Genomic DNA, 18,460 nt, shown 5'->3' on the forward strand with positions numbered 1-18,460 from the left:
TGCAGGAAGTGCACTTCTTGACTTTCAAAAGGTGACTTCCTAAGTGAATGTAACAGTCAAATGGAAGTTTCTTGGGTTTATCTTCCTGGAATGAAAATTGTATACTTTTGCTCAAAAATCTCTAATGGATTAAAAGACAGCTGTCACCATTCCCCAGTAAACATAACAGCTTTTGCAAGATGAGAAAAAAGGCCTAACGTTTTGCAGGAAAAACTGGCAATCTTGTACGAGAATAAAGAAACCTAGAAACGCATTCCAAGCTCCACTAAAATGCAAACTCACTGCTGAAAAACTTTTAAAAATTACAGTTGGACTGTGTATAACTATGTAAAATATTGGCCCCAGGGAGGAAGGAGTATTAAGATTAATGATAATAATATACACCTATACTGTGTTTACTAAGTGACAAGCACTGTTCTTATGTATGTAAACAAGTTAATTTCATGTTATAAATTAAAAACAAAACAAAACAAAACTGACAATCTTGTCTTTTCCTGTTAAAATCCTATGGCTAGCAATTGCTAAAGAACTGTGAAGGCTCCAGAAAAAAGTGTGCAGTATGTCTAATTCTTTCCAAAAATGTAAACAGAACAAAAGGGCAGTAATTTCAAAATGCCAGAACTAGGCAAACCAGTGGTGTGTTTTTTTTAACATAGATAAAATCCTTCACACCTCATTATAGAATTTGTTTTAAGCACTGAGCTTGCCTGTAAGAAAATTAACCACTGGGGCCAGAAGTTAATCACACATGATGAAAAGTTCCCTCAGGAAAAGCCAAGATTGCAAACGAGCTAACTCAACCCTGATTACCCATCTGTTAAAAGTTCGCATTTATGACACAGCAGTTGAAGACATAACTGAAACTGGTTGGCTGATTTTTGGCCTCCTCTCTGATTAGCCATTCACAGGCCACAAAGGGACAGTAATTAGTAGTTTGTTTCCTGTTATTTACCTGCAGAGTTTGTTATAGAACTTGCTGGATTAGGGCACCTGGGTGGCTCAGTCAGTCGAGCGTACGACTTCAGCTCAGATCATGATCTCGCGGTTCGTGAGTTCGACCCTGCGTCCGGCTCTGTGCTGACAGCTCAGAGCCTGGAGCCTGTTTCGGATTCTGTGTCTCCCTCTCTCTCTGCCCCTCCCCTGCTCACGCCCTGTGTCTCAAAAATAAATAAGCATTAAACAAATTAAAAAAGAAAAGAATTTGCTGGATTTAACAACAAAGGGAAGTTGTGGTCATATCCCATTATTCAGGAATAAGATAGGAATCTGTCTTTGACTAGATTTAGTTCTGAATTTTCAACTGGTACAGAGGGTAATACTGGTTAAATTAAGACCTTTCCTACAGTTACTTACATTGTGAAAACTTATTCAAAGGGCACATTAATATAACCTTTCAAAAATCACACAACAGAAGATCTTCACTAATGTAGTCAGTCTTCTGTGGATGTTTGGACAGTGAAAATCTAGGATAACTCAAACCATACAAATTCCACCTTTTGCTTTCTCCATTAGAATATACACATTGGAGATCAAGTTCCAAAAATCTCCTCTACTGAAGATAGTGAGACTTGGGTGTAAGCCACCTAGCCACGTTGTGAACGCTTATAGAACATCAACACCTGATGATGGAAGAGATTCTAATTTAAAAAGTATATTTTGAAAACCTAAATTGACCCAATTAATTTTCAAAATAAGAGTTAATTCATGTTTTCAGTTTATTGTCACACACAAAACATTTTATAAAATAATATGGTAGACTTCCACTTAAACATCTTCATGTAAAAACTTCAGTGCAAGGAAGTGATCACTATTAAGTATGAAGACATCTAAAGCCAGCCAGTAATTTAAGTATAGGGAGGATATTTTTGCGATTCTTCCTAAAAAATGCTGGCACATTCATTAAATGCCCAGATTATAAAAATCACTTAGTATCCACTGCTTATCCTTCAGTATATTTTTATAGCTACATGGCATCGCATTAAATGCTGGTGGACGAAACAGCCTAAGAATCTAAAAACTTTTCAAGGAGCACAATGATTTGAAACCATCGAGGCGAATGCTACCCCCCAAATATTTTTGTATGTAATCTTTTGTCCATTACCACATAACAAGGTAAAAAAGTTGTTATACCTTAAAAAGAAGCTAAAGGAAAACATTTCACTTTTCCTTTAATTTTGGGTGGGGGGAGAGAAAGTGTTTTGTAAGTAAAACATCAAGTTTATGTCAGTTATACAAATGTCTTATTTAGGAAAGAGTATTTTGATTCAAAGAATTCTAAAATATTTCATCATTACAAAAAAGGTGTAATTTAAAGCTAAAAAGTTATAACACTGTTAACTAATATAAATCATCCACTAGCATATCCTATTACTTTTCACAAAATCCATAATTAAGGAACAATAGATTAGGTAAAAGATCTCTTTTTCCAACATTTGGTCGAATTAGCTAAGAACCCCTGGGCAAACCACACACCCCAAGTCTCAGGACTATCACCTCTCAAGTGAGGATCCCGGACTAACTGCCCTATTACATCCCTTCCAGTTTACAAATGTGTATAGAATTGTTAAACTAATTTAATCCTTTTGAAAGTGAGGTGTTTTGACCCAATGTAAGTTCCCCACGTTTAAGTAGTAAAGCTGTTCTTTAAACATTTAAAATCTTACCTTAAATTTATTTTCACTATATTTCCCTGTCACCTTAAATGATGAGGTATGACTCACAAGGTCCTCTAACTTCATGGTCTCCCAGACTTGGCGGCTGACAGTGATCAGCGGGTAGAGCTCAGGCCCTGCCTCCCATTCTGTGCAACTTTGGACCACCCTGAGTCTCCAATCAAGGATGATACCACCAGCTCTGTAACTGTTTTAAGGCCCAACAGAGTTATCATAATATACCAAAGTACTGGTAAACTGCAAATTACCATATGAATGCAAAGAATTGTTACTAAGCCCTAGCTGAAGTTTTCCTGACAACAGAATCTAAACATTTCTTATAAAATATATGTTCTTTGTCAATACTTGTCCATTTATGGTTCTGATCCTTTGGTTACTTGACTGTTCTCACACAGTCAATTTGTCTCCAGCTTTTAATTATGCTTTTAATTGCACCAGGCCTGAGAGTGCTGGTCTTTTCCTGGAGTCTAGAAGTCTGACCTTTCAGTAAGTGAGAATCAAAACCTAAAGATCTCTGTTACTTTAGGAAATGTGGTATGGTCACTCACTTTAAAAGAGTGGTTTCCTAACTGGGCGAGGCATCAGACTCATCTGGGAAGCGTTTTAAAGATTGAGATTCCTGGGCTCTAGCCACAGACAGTCTGATTCTGTATGTCTGGAGTAGAACCCAGAAAAGCTCTCTGTCTCAAAAGTTCCCCCAGATAATCTCGATAATCTATAGTTCAATTTTGGGGACTCACTGCTTTGCCCTCAATTTCTTTTCTAGAATTTCAGCAGCTGCTAGTTTGTTTTTAGTATAAAAATTTCCCCCTGCATTAATCACAAGAAGCACATTCAGGGGAGACTGCCTACAATCTTGGTTTAGCTTCACAGGGAACTTATTACAATCCCTTGCAATGAAACTAAAAAATGATAAATCACCTTCAGAGTGAAGACAGTGCAGGTAGAGGCTGAAAGGTGGCTGCTGCTTCACTAACACGGCAACTGTTTTCTGCTTCACTTAGAGTCAGTACATCTGAAGCCTGTCTTATTACAGCTGTCATTGCACACTAATGAAGGATGGCACAACTCCAAAAAACAGAAGGATGGCTAACTAGCTAATCAGTATTATGAAGAAAATGTTTCTAGCAGACATGAACGAAAAGTTCTTTGAAACACACACACACACACACAGCTTTCCGTAGAAACCCAAAGACTTCCGTGCTTCTGAAGTCTACCATAAAGAGAAAAGTTGACCAAAACTACAGGTGTTTAAAAATATGCTCAATTAACTGTGAAAATATAAGTGTAAAATAGGTACGATTTCATCCTTTAGTAGCCTTGACGGACATAAATGGAATTCACTTTCCATCTATTCTACCCAAATAGTTAATTCTGAAAATAACACATGACGTATTTGGTATAATGTGGTTCTGAACATCATCCCTTCCAAATTTAATACAGAAGCCACATTTGGATTTTCCAGGTGTCCCGAACGGATCTAGGCACTGCGAAATGTTGTCATGTCTTTTGGTTCTCTGCTAGGGACACACCAGTCATCAGCCTCGTGGTTGGTGTTGTAGTGCTTCCAGGCAGCTTTGTTATACACCGGGAGTCTTTCTATCGAGTCTGTTGACAGAGCCTGAAAGAAAGAGCAAGACTTAAAAGTCTGGCGCTTTTTTTTTAGAATCCACTATTTGAGAAAATATACAATGGCAAAAAGGTCATTACGAATTAAACAGTACTTTATTGGATTCGTATTTTACTAATCATTAATAGCATGTACGTACATTATGAAACAGTGTACATATTTGAAACGCGTTATTTACTAAGTCTATTGCGCTGCTGGGTGTGCATATTGCTTTACTGTTTTGTTTGCAGTAATTGTCCAGCCAGCCTGGAAGCTGCTGGATTGAAATTTTACACAGGGAAAGGAGATGCCTCTTATAAAAACACGACCGAGACCTTGGTTAACTGAAAAAATCAGTTAAGCGTAAAAGCATAAAAATTGACATATGTACCTTAACATATAATTATACAATCATTTAATGAACTCTATTTCAATTATTTGTTAGAAGAAATACTATTTTTTTCAGCAGCCATCCTAAAAAGATTCTCGATAAATACAAAACTATGTCTAAGGCATCTTGGCTTTTGCTTGAAAAATTCTTGGCCTTGGGTTTGATCCTGTGTTTCTTCTCCTACCATTAAAGCCACCAATTTGTTATGGCATATGGGATTTCTGCATTGTGCATAATTCCATGTTTCCAACATACCATCACCATTAATTCACTGTTCTATTTCAGTTTCCTGTAAATCAGTGGAATCTGAGATAGACTATGTTTTTCCTGATCTTCTTCAAGTTATTTTAGCAGGAATTCAACGTTAAGCCACAGGTATTAAGATGCAGCAAATATTAAATAGGAAATCTCTTTCCGATAATGGTAAGGAAGGTCTTTGACACTGATTTTAATGATTTTATAAGATTCCTGTCTTCTATTTTTTTCCAAAGTGGAATTAAAAAACCTTTCACCTATATATTCTCTTTAAATATGCCAGAACTGCCAGAACTCCTTATTCTTCTGTAGGCTAGATCAAAAATGTTACATTTGCTAATAAAAATGTTACCTTCATGTCGCCCTTTTAAAGTTACTCACAATTGAGCTGGTTTAAAAAAAAATTATTATCTTGGAAGAATTTAACCTTTTCAGATAAATTTAGTTTTTCCAATATACAGTCTTCAGCATTTCCTATAAAATAGGTGCCATCTAGTGGCCAGACCAAGAAACTTGAGTCACTCTGTGAGGTACCAGTGGGCTGATGGGGCTCAGTACTCTCTAACCCTGTAAAATATGCTGATCTTTGCATAAACACATGGAACATCACAGGCCAGTAGGCTAACTGCTTGTGCTCCCACAAGGTGAGCTATATGCTTACCAAGAATCACCTGTCTTGTTCCCAAATCTGTTAGGCACTTCTATCATTGTAATTACATAATGTAATCAAGTACTAAACAAGTACTGCTTAAACAAAATGAAAAACAAGGGTGGGGGCAGGTTCTTTGAAAATTAAGATGAATGCTTTGGAAAGACTTATGAAAGAAAGTCACATAAAAATTGCCATAAAATCCGAGTCAGAAGACATCTGTAAGGGACTACATATAAATAAGAAAGGATTATGCACTTGATTGTTTCTTTGTTTAAAGAAATCAAAACAATGCATTATAAGTATAGCTTCTGCAAGAAAGACTACTGAAACTTGAATCTGCAGACTCCTATTCAAAGAAAAGACCATGGCAGTACATCAAAAAAAGATTGGTGGATCAATGTCCATTCATGTGTTTTATATTAAAATTAAACTTCTATGATATATAACTTTTTATGATTCCCCACTTCATTTTTTTAATATGAAATTTATTGTCAAATTGATTTCCATACAACACCCAGCGCTCATCCCAACAGGTGCCCTCCTCAATGCCCATTACCCACTTTCCCCTCCCTCCCACCCCCAATCAACCCTCAGTTTATTCTCAGTTTTTAAGAGTCTCTTATGGTTTGGCTCTCTCCCTCTCTAACTTTTTTTTTTCCCCTTCCCCTCCCCCATGGCCTTCTGTTAAGTTTCTCAGGATCCACATAAGACTGAAAACATATGGTATCTGTCTTTCTCTGTATGACTTATTTCACTTAGCATAACACTCTCCAGTTCCATCCACGTTGCTACAAAAGGCCATATTTCATTCTTTTTTCATTGCCAAGTCATATTCCATTGTGTATATAAACCACAATTTCTTTATCTGTTCATCAGCTGATGGACATTTAGGCTGTTTCCATAATTTGGTTATTGTTGAAAGTGCTGCTATAAACATTGGGGTACAAGTGCCTCTATGCATCAGCACTCCTGTATCCCTTAGGTAAATTCCTAGCAGTGCTGTTGCTGGGTCATAGGGTAGATCTATTTTTAATTATTTGAGGAACCTCCACACTGTTTTCCAGAATGGCTGCATCAGTTTGCATTCCCACCAACAGTGCAAGAGGGTTCCTGTTTCTCCACATCCTCTCCAGCATCTATAGTCTCCTGATTTGTTCATTTTAGCCACTCTGACTAGCATGAGGTGGTATATGATTCCCCACTTCAACCTGACTTTTTTTCTAACAACCATAGTCCTGATCATTTCAGATTAGAGTGTGTCTTTTCCCATAGTCAAAGAGATCATTTGTGAATATAGATGAGATCCTACATAAAAACCACATTCTTATATTTTAATAGCAATGAGGTAAAAGAAAATTTCATTAAAGCTACATATTGGCATCTTTTCTCATAACCAAAAGAAGTATTATTAAATCAAAAAGACTATGTTATTACCTTAATGTAGATAACTGCATCTGTCCCATAACCCTCTAGAGAATATAGCTTTAGGTCTCCTTGGAAGTACTGGGCATAAAGACGTGATATGGGCAATCCATAACCAAAACCAGCCTGTTTGATGAGAAACATGAAATTCTATTCAGAAAGCCACACAGTAAAATACTTTTCTAGTTAAAATAAATGCTTCTGAGTATCCCATGGCTATCAGAGCCTGCATGTAAGAGATCATTAATACCTAACTACTAATACTGATCAGACGGAAGCCTAGTTGGGTACTACATTAGATGACTCCCCGCTGGTCATTTAAAACTCATTCTTTTTTCTGTAGAATGACTCCTGTAGATCTAGAACAGCACATTGCTTTTCTTCGCTGCCATGCTCTACAGTATCCCAGTATTGCTTTGGGCAATATCACATAAAACATGTTCTTTCTCTTAGGAGCAAGAGTAGAAAAAGCTTTGTTGCAGCCTCAGAGATACATACATCTTTTGACTTCATACCATGAATTTCCAGCCTGTGTTCTGAACCTGGATAGATCAATAATAGGTCCACTTTCCTACTCACTGACAAGTCACTTCCCTGCTTAAAAACCTACAAAGCACATCACCGCTAACACCACGCCCTACCCACCCGCCATCCCCAACCCACTGCCTTGAGATAAAATTCAAGCTTCTAAAAAGAGCTTTCAAGACCTGATCAGACCAGGTCTCTGCCTCCCACCTTCCAGTCCAGCTGAACCAAATCTCCTGCTCTTAAGTTCCTCAAACAAATGTTAGTTTTCACTTCTGTGTCTTTGTTCATCCTGTTCCCAGTATCTGGAATGGCCTTCTTTACCTGAATAAATCCTACAGATTCTTTAATGCAAAGCAAAACATTTGGACAAATGTAAAAACAGTTTTTATCACCAAGTCAGATGTTCGGTGATATTCCATGTTAACACTTCAGTTAAGAGTTTATGTGGATTCGGGAATCAGAATGCTATTAACAAATGCAGGCTCTGGCTTTACCTACCTCTACCATTTATTACTTGACTTTTCCAACCAGAGTTTCTGTTTATCCCTCCAAATCAACAACCCATTCTCCACATTACTTCTTGCCCCGGGAGGATTATATCAGTGGATCCCCCTGCCCTCTGCTTCCAGTGGGTCCAGCCAATGGGGAAGTCTGTAGGAGTTCAGGGGGAGTCAAGTCAGGATATTTATTCCTCTGCTTCCTTCCTGCTGAGTTGCTTCCCTTGGGGCTGGACCACTGAGTGTAAGCAGCTGCTCTGTTACTATCTCTTCTTCTGGGTTCTGCCAACTTCTCCTTCTCCCTTTGATTCAGGGTGGGAACAGCTCTATGCTGCCAGCCCTGGATCCCTATACTACCCATGCCCGTAGCTCTGTAATTTGTTTGTCAATATGCCTTCCTTGCATTATAATTTGAATGAGCTATTTCGTTCCTTGGTTGGGACCCTGACTGATGCATTAAATGGTCCCAGAAATAGCCTCTAGGAAACTGCACAAGCCATGTGGCTCAGGATCCCGTGGTACCTGATCTACTTGATCACCTGCCTCTACCTCAACCACACACAGGGACTCACAGGGCTTCCCCTATAAACAGTTAACAGGGAAAGAGAACACCATGGGCCTGGTGCACCCACAACCTACATGTTTGCCAGCACCAGCCAAAGTGGACTGCCCTTTTGCTACGACCCTTCTCAGAGGCAGGCCTGAAAGGTGGGCGTGAAGTGAATCCTACCAGCGGGCAGAGCTGGGAGTTCTGCAACTACAGGGACTCACAGGCAGTGGCAAGGAAGCTGGCTGGCCGGTCAGGGACTTAGAACAAAACTGGGTAACTAATGAGAAGAAGGTCTAGAAGAGAGAAATGTGGATGGTTGTCTCTGAACAGGCTTCCACTGTGAAGATATTCTGTCCATGCAGATGCCCACCAGGAGGTGTCCACATGGAGGAAGCACTCAGTAACCAGGCAGACGAGATGGTCACACCCGTGGATGTCAAGCAGCACTTCTCCAGCTGTCCCAGTGCTGGCTTACTGGGTCTACTTACAAAGTGGCTGTGACACGAGGAGGGAACCTCTGTAAGAGCCTAATGGTGGTCTTAGCCTTGGTAAGTCTGTGTCAATGTACAGAGAAGCCTGTGCCATGCCATACCTCTTGTTTTCTTAAAAATTCACATAAGTGTTGCATCCTAAATAACAAACACTTATACGGCATTTACTACGTGCCAGGCACCATAAAAAGTAATTCTACGTATATTAACTCAATCCTCACAATAACTTGATTTTTAAAGTTAGGAAAACTACAGCATTAAAAGTTCAATAATTTTCTCAAAGCTATACAGCCAGGATAGAGTGGAGTGGGGAAGGGAATCAGACAGTTTTGATCCAGAGTCTGGACTGGTATTCTATGCCACTCTTCATAAAAATTCTACAATAGTTATTATGAAGCGGTATAGCTAAGAATCTAAGAAGATGCTCCTGTTTATTATTTGACCATGTCTGCCTGTTGGCACATGGATGCACATGTATCTCAATTTGAGAAGCACATCCCTGGAGTAATCATTTTAAAAGTATGGTAAGAACATGAACTATATTACAGTTGTAATGACAGAATCTGTGCTGTGTAACAAGTAAAACTGTTAGAATAAAGTCCTTCTAGGAACTTCTTAGAAAGAACCTAAAATAGACCCATCTGGTACTGTATGTCATCATGTTACTGCATAACCCCAATGCATATGTCAGAGAAGTTTTAAAGCCCAGAAGAACAGCTCTTCCAGAGTTACAGTTCAGAGATTTGGCAAAGTGCTTTTCTAGGGGTTAGAGGACAAGGATGGAACCAGTTCAAAAGCTGATCACATTATATCTGAAAATAGGTAGCTGAGATCAATAAAAACCACCATCACAACAAAAATAATTTGAGCCTTTTCCAGGCTGGTGATTAGATGATCAGCACTCTAGTCTTTTTTCTGAGTCTAGAATATGAGTTCTTTCTAATTATCAGTACTTGAGGAAAAAGAAACCAACACTGAAGATTAAATCAGTGTTGGCCAAATGCTAGTAAAACCGGTAATTTAGTCTTCACGTTAGAGATGGTGTATCAAAACATGGTTAACCACATGAACACTACTGACACATCACTATCAAGTGAGGCAACGAGAACTGTAAAACAATACTTTGTCTTGTGCTCTTTTCTTTTAAAAACATTTTTTTGGGGGCGCCTGGGTGGCTCAGTTGGCTGAGCGTCCAATCAGCTCAGGTCATGATCTTGCGGTTTGTGAGTTCGAGCCCCATGTTGGGCTTGTGCTGACAGCTCAGAGCCTGAAGCCTGCTTTGGATTCTGTCTCCTCCTCTCTCTGCCCCTCCCATGTTCATGCTCTGTCTCTCTCTGTCTCTCAATAATAAATAAACATTAAAAAAATTTTTTTTAATAAATAAAAAATTAAAAAAAATTTTTAATGTTTTAAAATTTACTTTTGAGAGAAAGAGACACAGAGTGAGCAGGGGAGGGGCAGACAGAGAGAGGGAGACACAGAATCCGAAGCAGTCTCCAGGCTCTGAGCTGTCAGCACAAGCCTGACGTTGGGCTCGAACTCACGAACTGTGAGATCATGACCTGAGCCGAAGTCAGACGCTCAACAGACCAAACCACCCAGGCGCCCCATGTCTTGTGCTCTTTTCAATCAAAAGAAGAAACCAGCCAAAGGCTGTTTAAATTTAGAGGAAAGTGTTTTTCTATTAGCTTCCTTTCTTCCTTAGGGGTACCCTACACAAGTGCTTACCTGATTTATTTGGTAATTTATTTGGTACTTATTTATTTTTTTGGCAATTCACAAAAACACACTTCATTCTTTCTTTTCTTTTCTTTTTCTTTTTTGTACTTCACTATTTCTTGATCACATACCAGGGGAACTGCTCGAGATGTCTCAACACGAGGCCGGGGTGCAGTTGAGTACATGTAGTTGAAGAGTCTGTCAATTTTCCTCAAAGGAACACCACCTCCTCGGTCACTCATCTACGGTGAGAAAGGATCATGCCCTATGACCAAGTCCCATAAACAGCAAAACACCAACACACAACTGCTGGCTGGAGAATACTGCTTTTCAAAAACGAGTACCATGCAATCCAAGTTACGAGTGTAAGCAGTTTCCTCACTGGTAGACTTCATACAACTCCTCCAGTATGGACAATTCTAACACATAACAAACTGCATCACAATACAGAGTCAATGCTGTGGCTCTGTATATTTACTCAAGTCACACACAAATAGTACGGTGGGAACAGAATGGGGCATAAACTAAGTCTATCTTGGATGTAACAATAAATTTGTTAATCCTTTCTGGTGGGTGGTTTGACAATCAGATTCAAAATGCATGTACACTTTGACCCAACAGTGCTTTCCCTAGAAGTATGCAAAGTATGTATGAGGATATCCATCACAGCACTATGTAGAATAGCTAAAAGTGGATTACAATCTACAGTCCTCCGCTCTACCAACTGAGCTATCGAAGGCTCCGCTAAGTGGATTACAATCTTAATGGAGGACTATTTAAGTAAACTAATGCACATTCTAAAATAGAATACTATTGAGCCATTACATATAATGTTGAACTGTATATACTGGCATGAAAGAGGTCCACAAGACATTGTTCAGCTGCACAGAACCCCAGACAGCTTTCTGGTGAGTTTTTAAAGTACACTGGTCTTTATATTGTTCTAATGTCATTTCTCAAATCATACGGTAGGTGGAATTTAGTAATTTATTTACAGACTATTTCATTCTGTTTCCTTCATAGTTAATATGGTCTTATTTCCTATTTATAGTTTACATTCTCATCTATTACAGTTATTTTCTTTTGTCACAAAATCTAAATTGATTTTACTATCTATGACATTATACAGTTGTCATAAACAAATCTGCTTTAACATATGTGTGTATATGAATGAATGAACAAATGAATAGATAGACAGATAGATAGCGCTGAATGGTTAAAAAGTCACTAGGCTAGGGATGTCTGGCTGGCTTAGTTGGTAAAGCATCCTGACTCTTGATCTCAGGGTCGTGAGTTGGAGCCCCATGCTGGGTGCAGAGATACTTAAAAAAAGTAAAAAAAATAAAAGTAAAGACTTGGTCACAAATAAGTTTAAAAGCATGTTATTAAAAAAAAAAGTCAATAGGCTAGACGGATTATAGTTGAGTTTTTATATGATCTTTAAATATCTTTACAGTATGTATATATACTACTTTCATAATAAAAGTTACATAGATATTTTAATTTTTAAAATAAAAATCTGCTTTGAAATACCATTTGATGGCTTGCCTTTGATATATCTACAATTAGAAAATTACAATATAAGGCAAAAATATATAAAGACTTTAATCAGAACCTGTATGTACACGTGCTTGAAATTGTTCTTGGCTTTGAATTCAAAGCCCAGTGATGAGATTTATTTTAGTAAGATTAATAAAGAGCTGAGTATTTTCTGAGATCCATCAATTTGTTAATTATTCATTCTTTAATGCTCTGCTGCACGTTTGCTGGTAACATGAATAAGAAGCGTGGGTGTTCCATAAATATTAACTAAATATATTAGAATAGATATTACGATTAAAAGGTAGACTTCAATAAGTACTTCCTGGTTTTCCTTAACCTTTGGCCAGACAGATTATAGCAATCTTGTAGGAAACAAGAAGTGATTTCTAGCCAGAAGCCAGTATTAGAAAAGCAGAGAGCTGAGCATAAAGGACAGAGGTGACTTTGAGAAGTGTCATCTTATTAGAGGTGAAGGGGGTAAATTAAGCCATAGGAATGTAGTTGAAAACTGAGAAAGGTAACCCCTTTTTGTTTTGCAGCCAAAAACATAATAAACTGGAACCAGCAGATTTTTAAAGTGGTCAAAAGAGTTTCCAAGAGAATTGTACCAAATGATATTACACCAGAGTATTTGAGTTCTGTGGAAAAAGGGAAGGAGGGATTAATAGTAGAGAAGGACAGACGGTTGGTCAGTACATATTTAAGAATGGAAGACTGACAACAAATATATTGAGAAAGATGTGAAAATTAAAAATTTTCTGATTAAGATAATTTGAAGAAAAAAAATCTAGAATCACGGGAACAAACCTACATAAAGGAAATATCAAGAGATTATGAAAGAGATCATGGTGTAGAGTAACGTCAACAAAAAGCCTTAGAAAGAGAAGTCTGGCAATTATGTTCAAAGTTTTCTCTTTAGTGTGTGAAATCACCACATCTCAATGTCATCTAACCAAGAGTTACTATCCCTAACTTCCTGTTCCCAATAACACTGGCCTCCCTGGGCTAATTCACGTGAATTTCAGGTCCAAGGGAAATGAACCACTACTAACTTGATGACAGCTCTAAAGGAAAGAGATTTATTAACCCTAAACTCACCCAGAGCTCCTGAGGTTTCTTACTCAAGAGTTTATCAATGTCAAGTTTGTAAAATCACCAACAGGGTATGAACCAAGACATTTACATTTTAATTTAAAAGATGTGGCTGTAACATTTATGTTATTTACTGAATACAGTAAATACATCAAATCTGAAAGAGCAGCTCCATTCGAATGCTGGAAAAAAACAATTGTCTCACAGGATTCTTAGCAGAGGAGAAAAAAGGTGAAAAATGTCAAAAATTTGAATAAGCTAAAAGAATGGGATAAAGACTATATAGGGGTACCTGGGGGGCTCACTCAGGAACCCGCCTCTTAATTTTGGCTCAGTTCATGAGACTGAGTCACACACTGGCCTCTGCAATGACAACGCAGAGCCTGCCTGGGATTCTCTCTCTCTCTCTGCCCCTCCCCTGCTCTCTCTCTCTCTCAAAATAAATAAATAAACATTAAAAAAAAAAAAAGACTACATAAAAACTCAACTTTAAGCCATCCTGTTGACTTTTTAATACATATCATTCAGCATTATTTTTCTCTCTACATATCTGTATAAATATGTTAAAAGCAGACCTTGAGCCTGAAAATCTAGTATTAGTGATAGGGATGAAAACTCTACTGAAGAAAATTAAAGCAAGCATTTAATAGGAGTAGAGATAACAGGAGGAGGTGCAGTCAAGTGACTATGCCTAATATGGGTAGAGTTTTTAGAGACCTCTAGAACAGTCTGTTCAAGACCCTTATGAGCCTTTCTTTCTTTTTTTAAAAAACAAGTTTATTGAAATAATTCACATGCCATAAAATTCACCTATGTAAAATGTAAAAGCTGAATGGTTTTTAATACAGTCACAGATATGTACAACCATCACCACAAATTTTAGATTATTTTCATTACTTCAAAAAGAAATCCTGGACTCTTTACTGATCACACTCCTAAGAAAACACTAGTCCTTTTCTTGTCTTTATACATTTGCCCACTTTGGACATTTCACATATATAGAATTGTATGTGTTTTTTGTGATTGGTTTCTTTTACTTAGTGTCATCTTTCCAGTGTTGTAGCAGCCACGTTGTAGCAGATACCAATACTTCATTCCTTTTATGGCCCAATAATATTCCATTATGTGGCTATATCACATTTTGTTGATCTGTTTTTTAGTTGATGGACATCTGGGCCATTTCCAGTTTTTGGCTATTATGAATAATGCTGCTATGAACCTTCTTGTATAAGTTTTAGCTTGAATATCTGTTCTCAGTCCTTTGGTGTATACACTTAGGAATGGAACTGCCACGTCATTATAAAGCTTTCTTTACACCAAAGAGACAGATTCCCCAAACAGAGCCTGTCCACCAGCACAGGACAAATCTCTGCTAAGTGTCTAAGACCTCAGTGAATCTTGATCTATGCTGTGATGGATGACCACAAGTGAAAGAAAACAGCTACAGACCAACATGTAAAAACACATGAAAGAGAAACAGAAAAAGGTATGAGAAAGACACTACTGTAGCACAACTGAGGCCCCAAAGCAGAAGACATGTGGGACTTACTTTGAATCAAGTAAACCTTAATGAGCAAATAGCTGACACACAACTAAAAAATAGACATACTTTAGCATCTGGGCTGAAAAAAAGTGATGCATTCCCATTACATTTTTAGCACACAGATGGTATCTGCCATATATTTATTTGTGTCTCACTCTTTTTAAATGAACAGCCAAGAGAGTTAAACAGAAAAAAGAAATTCAGAGGGAAAAGTGTAGAGAGTTAAGGTATACTAATCAAAAAAATTTTTTTTAACGTTTATTTATTTTTGAAAGAGAGACAGAGACAGAGCACGAGTGGGGTAGGAGCAGAGAAAGAGGGAGACACCAAATCAGGCTCCAGGCTCTGAGCTGTCAGCATAGAGCCTGATGCAGGGCTCAAACCCATGAATAGCGAGATCATGACCTGAGCCGAAGTTGGACACTCAAGCGACTGAGCCACCCAGGCGCCCGGCATACTAATTTTTTAAAAAAATACAGCTATTATTACTACCCTCAGAGTGATAATAGAAGATAAAACTGAAACAGAATGCTCTAAAAAAGGAATAATAAAAAACAAAGAGTTCCTGGAAATTTACAATAAGATCATGGAAATGAAAATTCAATAGAAGAGTTGGAAATTCAAAGTCAAGGACATCTCACAGAGTAGAATGAAAAGTTTAAAGAGATAAAAAGCAGGAGAAAAGGATAAGGAAAATCAGCGATCAATTCATGAAGACCAGCATCCTCCAAATAAGACTATCAAAAAGTGAAGCAGTAGGGAAGAAAGTGCCAAGGACACAACGGAAATTCTAAGGGCCTGGACCAATGAGTAAGAAAAAACCCACACCAAGTCACACCATTATGAAATTTCAGAACAGAGCTGAAGAAAAGATCTTAAAAGCTTCAGTTAAAACAAACAAAACACTAAAGCCTGACATCTAAAACTGGGCCTGTATGAAGGAACAGGAAATGGAATAAGCAAAAGTCTTCTCAAAAAGAATAGCAAGAGGGACATCAGCAAAAATTGTAGAAAAAGGAGTCTCTCATCCATGAAAGCACCAAGAAAAAGGCAAATACTGTCAGAATCAAATTTGTTCAGAACTCCAAAATTAACCAAAGGTTTGCAGCAATTTAGGGAACACTTAGGCAAAACAAAACCAGTGGACTCTGTGGTGTTTTAACTTGGCTTATTCCCACCCCCATCTCCACTCCCATCAATAACATGCAATCAGAGTGAAACTGGCATCCTGGCAGCCGCTGGGAAGGCTATCTTTCTTTGGCCTGATTTTGAGCTCCCCAGTGCAAAATGTCTTGTATACACCCACCCCTGATCCTCAGAAATATGTCAAAAACAATTAGAGATAATTGATTAACCTGAAGTTTGCCTAAAGCAGTGTACAACAGTTAAGGCAAACAATAAATTAACTAAAAACCTTAATAGGAAAAGCGAGGGAATGAGATGTCTTTAGGGGCTTACAAAAGCTCAGGGATATCCTGGGAATCTAGAAGGTCATGCTTATGTGCAGGGCTATGTTCACGTTCAGGAAAGGTTTCATTTCTGACTGACCTTGAGGTTCTGTAAAGGACCTCAAAGTTAATTTGAAGTTGTTAACTGCTGGGTTGAGTGTTGAAAGTGTGCCCCAATATATACACGGAGCCCCTTTACAAAGACTGGAAGACAGCAGGTATTTAAGGAACTCTCAGTCCAAACATAAGTTGATCACTAAGCTAACCAAGTATATGTGGCCATACACATTACAGAATAAAGACTTTACAGAAATAGTTTAAACAGTCACTAAACAAACAAAACAACCAATCTTTGGGAGAGGGTAAGTATGTGATCTTCAGAGTTGTCACATTATGTTATTTTGAATGTCTAATTTTCAATAGAAATTACAAGAGATGCAAAGAAAAATGTATGGCCCATGCACAGGGGAAAAAATGGAATCAAGAGACACTATATCTGAGGAAACTAATGACTTTAAGTCAGCTATTTTAAATATTTTGAAAGAACTAAAGGAAACCATTTTAAAAGTACTGAAGTTAGAGGATGATATCTCCCCAAATAGAGAACAGCAATAAAATATATATATAAATTATATAAGAGAACCAAACTGAAATTCAAGAGTTGAGAAGTATATTATAACTGAAATGAAAAATTCACAAGAGCTCAATAGCAGATTTGAACATGTGGAAAAAAGAATCAGTGACAGTGAAGATAACTCAATTGAAATTATCCAGTCTGAGACAGAAAGAAAAAAAAAAATAAAGAAAAATGAAAAAAAAAAAAAAAAAAGAAGAAGAAAAAAAAAATGTGTCAGAGACCAGAGACCTGTGTGACCCTATCAAGTGTACCAAGATGTACCGGAAATCCCAGAAGAGGAGATGGAAGAGGGGGCAGAAAGAACATCTTAAGAAATGAAGGCAAAATACTTCCCAATTTTGATTAAAATGATGATTTTCATCAAGGTGCCTGGGTGGCTCAGTCGGTTGAGCGTCCAACTCTTGATTTTGGCTCAGGTCATGGTCTCATGGTTTGTGGGATCGAGCCCCACACCAGGCTCTGCACTGTCAACATGGAGCTTGCTTGGGATTCTCTCTCTCCTTCTCTCTCTGTCCCTACCCACTCACGCTTTTGCTCTCTCACTCTGTGAAAGTAAATAAACTTAAGAAAAAAAAAAGATGATGTTCATCAAATGCCAAGTATAATGAACTCAAATAGATCCATACCTGGACAAATCATAATAAAACTGTCAAAAACCAAGAAGAATCTTAAAAGCAGCAAGTGATTCATCACATACAAAAGATCCTAAAAAGATTAACAACTGATTTCTCATCAGAAACTGGGGAGACCAGAGGCAGTAGGATTAACATATTTAAAGTGCTGAAAAAAAAGTATTAACCAAAAAATCCTATATTTAGCTAAACTGTTCTTCAAAAATGAAAGAGAAATTAAGACATTCTCAAGTAAGCAAAAACTGAGAGAGTTCATCACTGGTAGACCTGCTCTATAAAGAAATACTAAAGAGATTCCTTTAGCCTGAAATGAAAGAACATTAGACAATAACTAAAATCCATATGAAGAAATAAAGAGCACCAGGAAAAAGAATTACATAGGTAAATATAAAAGATAGTATGTGTGTATTTTTTGCGTGTAACTGTTTTCTCCTACCTTATTTAAAAGATAATTTCAGAAAGGAATAATTATAAATCTGTGTAGATGAACACACAGTGTATAAAAATGTGTTTTATGACAATAACAGTACAGAGGATGGGGAGGGGGAAGGAATGGACCTATACAGGAACAAAGTATGTCTATACTATTGAAATTTAGTTGGTATTAATCTGAATTGACTCTGAATTGTTATAAATAAATCACTATATTAATTGTAATCCTGGGACAACACCAAGAAAATAACTCAAAGAAATATAAAAAGAAACAAGGAGGAAATTAAAATGGTACACCAGAAAGTATCATTTGAACAAAAAAAGGCATCAGTAATACAGAAATAAAAA

The 18,460-nt window shown here is 37.5% G+C and overlaps 1 protein-coding gene across 2 annotated transcripts in view; it reads right to left on the bottom strand.

The window, feature by feature from the left end:
* Window positions 1-1,697: 1,697 nt before the first annotated feature.
* PDK1 (pyruvate dehydrogenase kinase 1) overlaps window positions 1,698-18,460 on the bottom strand; it is a 32,890-nt gene continuing 16,127 nt past the window's right edge. Inside the window, exons 9-11 of one of the 2 annotated variants that reach the window (XM_019459683.2) lie at window positions 10,918-11,028; window positions 7,014-7,127; window positions 1,698-4,293 (exon numbers count right to left, since the gene is read on the bottom strand). In XM_019459683.2, coding sequence (XP_019315228.1) covers window positions 4,153-4,293; window positions 7,014-7,127; window positions 10,918-11,028 — 366 coding nt within the window. In that variant the 3' untranslated portion in view covers window positions 1,698-4,152. The remainder of the gene's footprint in view (window positions 4,294-7,013; window positions 7,128-10,917; window positions 11,029-18,460) is intronic. The other variant, XM_019459686.2, reaches the window with a different exon arrangement.

The sequence above is a fragment of the Panthera pardus genome, unplaced genomic scaffold (assembly GCF_024362965.1).
Source record: "Panthera pardus isolate Hobbes unplaced genomic scaffold, ASM2436296v1 HiC_scaffold_10, whole genome shotgun sequence".
NCBI classification, from domain to species: domain Eukaryota; kingdom Metazoa; phylum Chordata; class Mammalia; order Carnivora; family Felidae; genus Panthera; species Panthera pardus.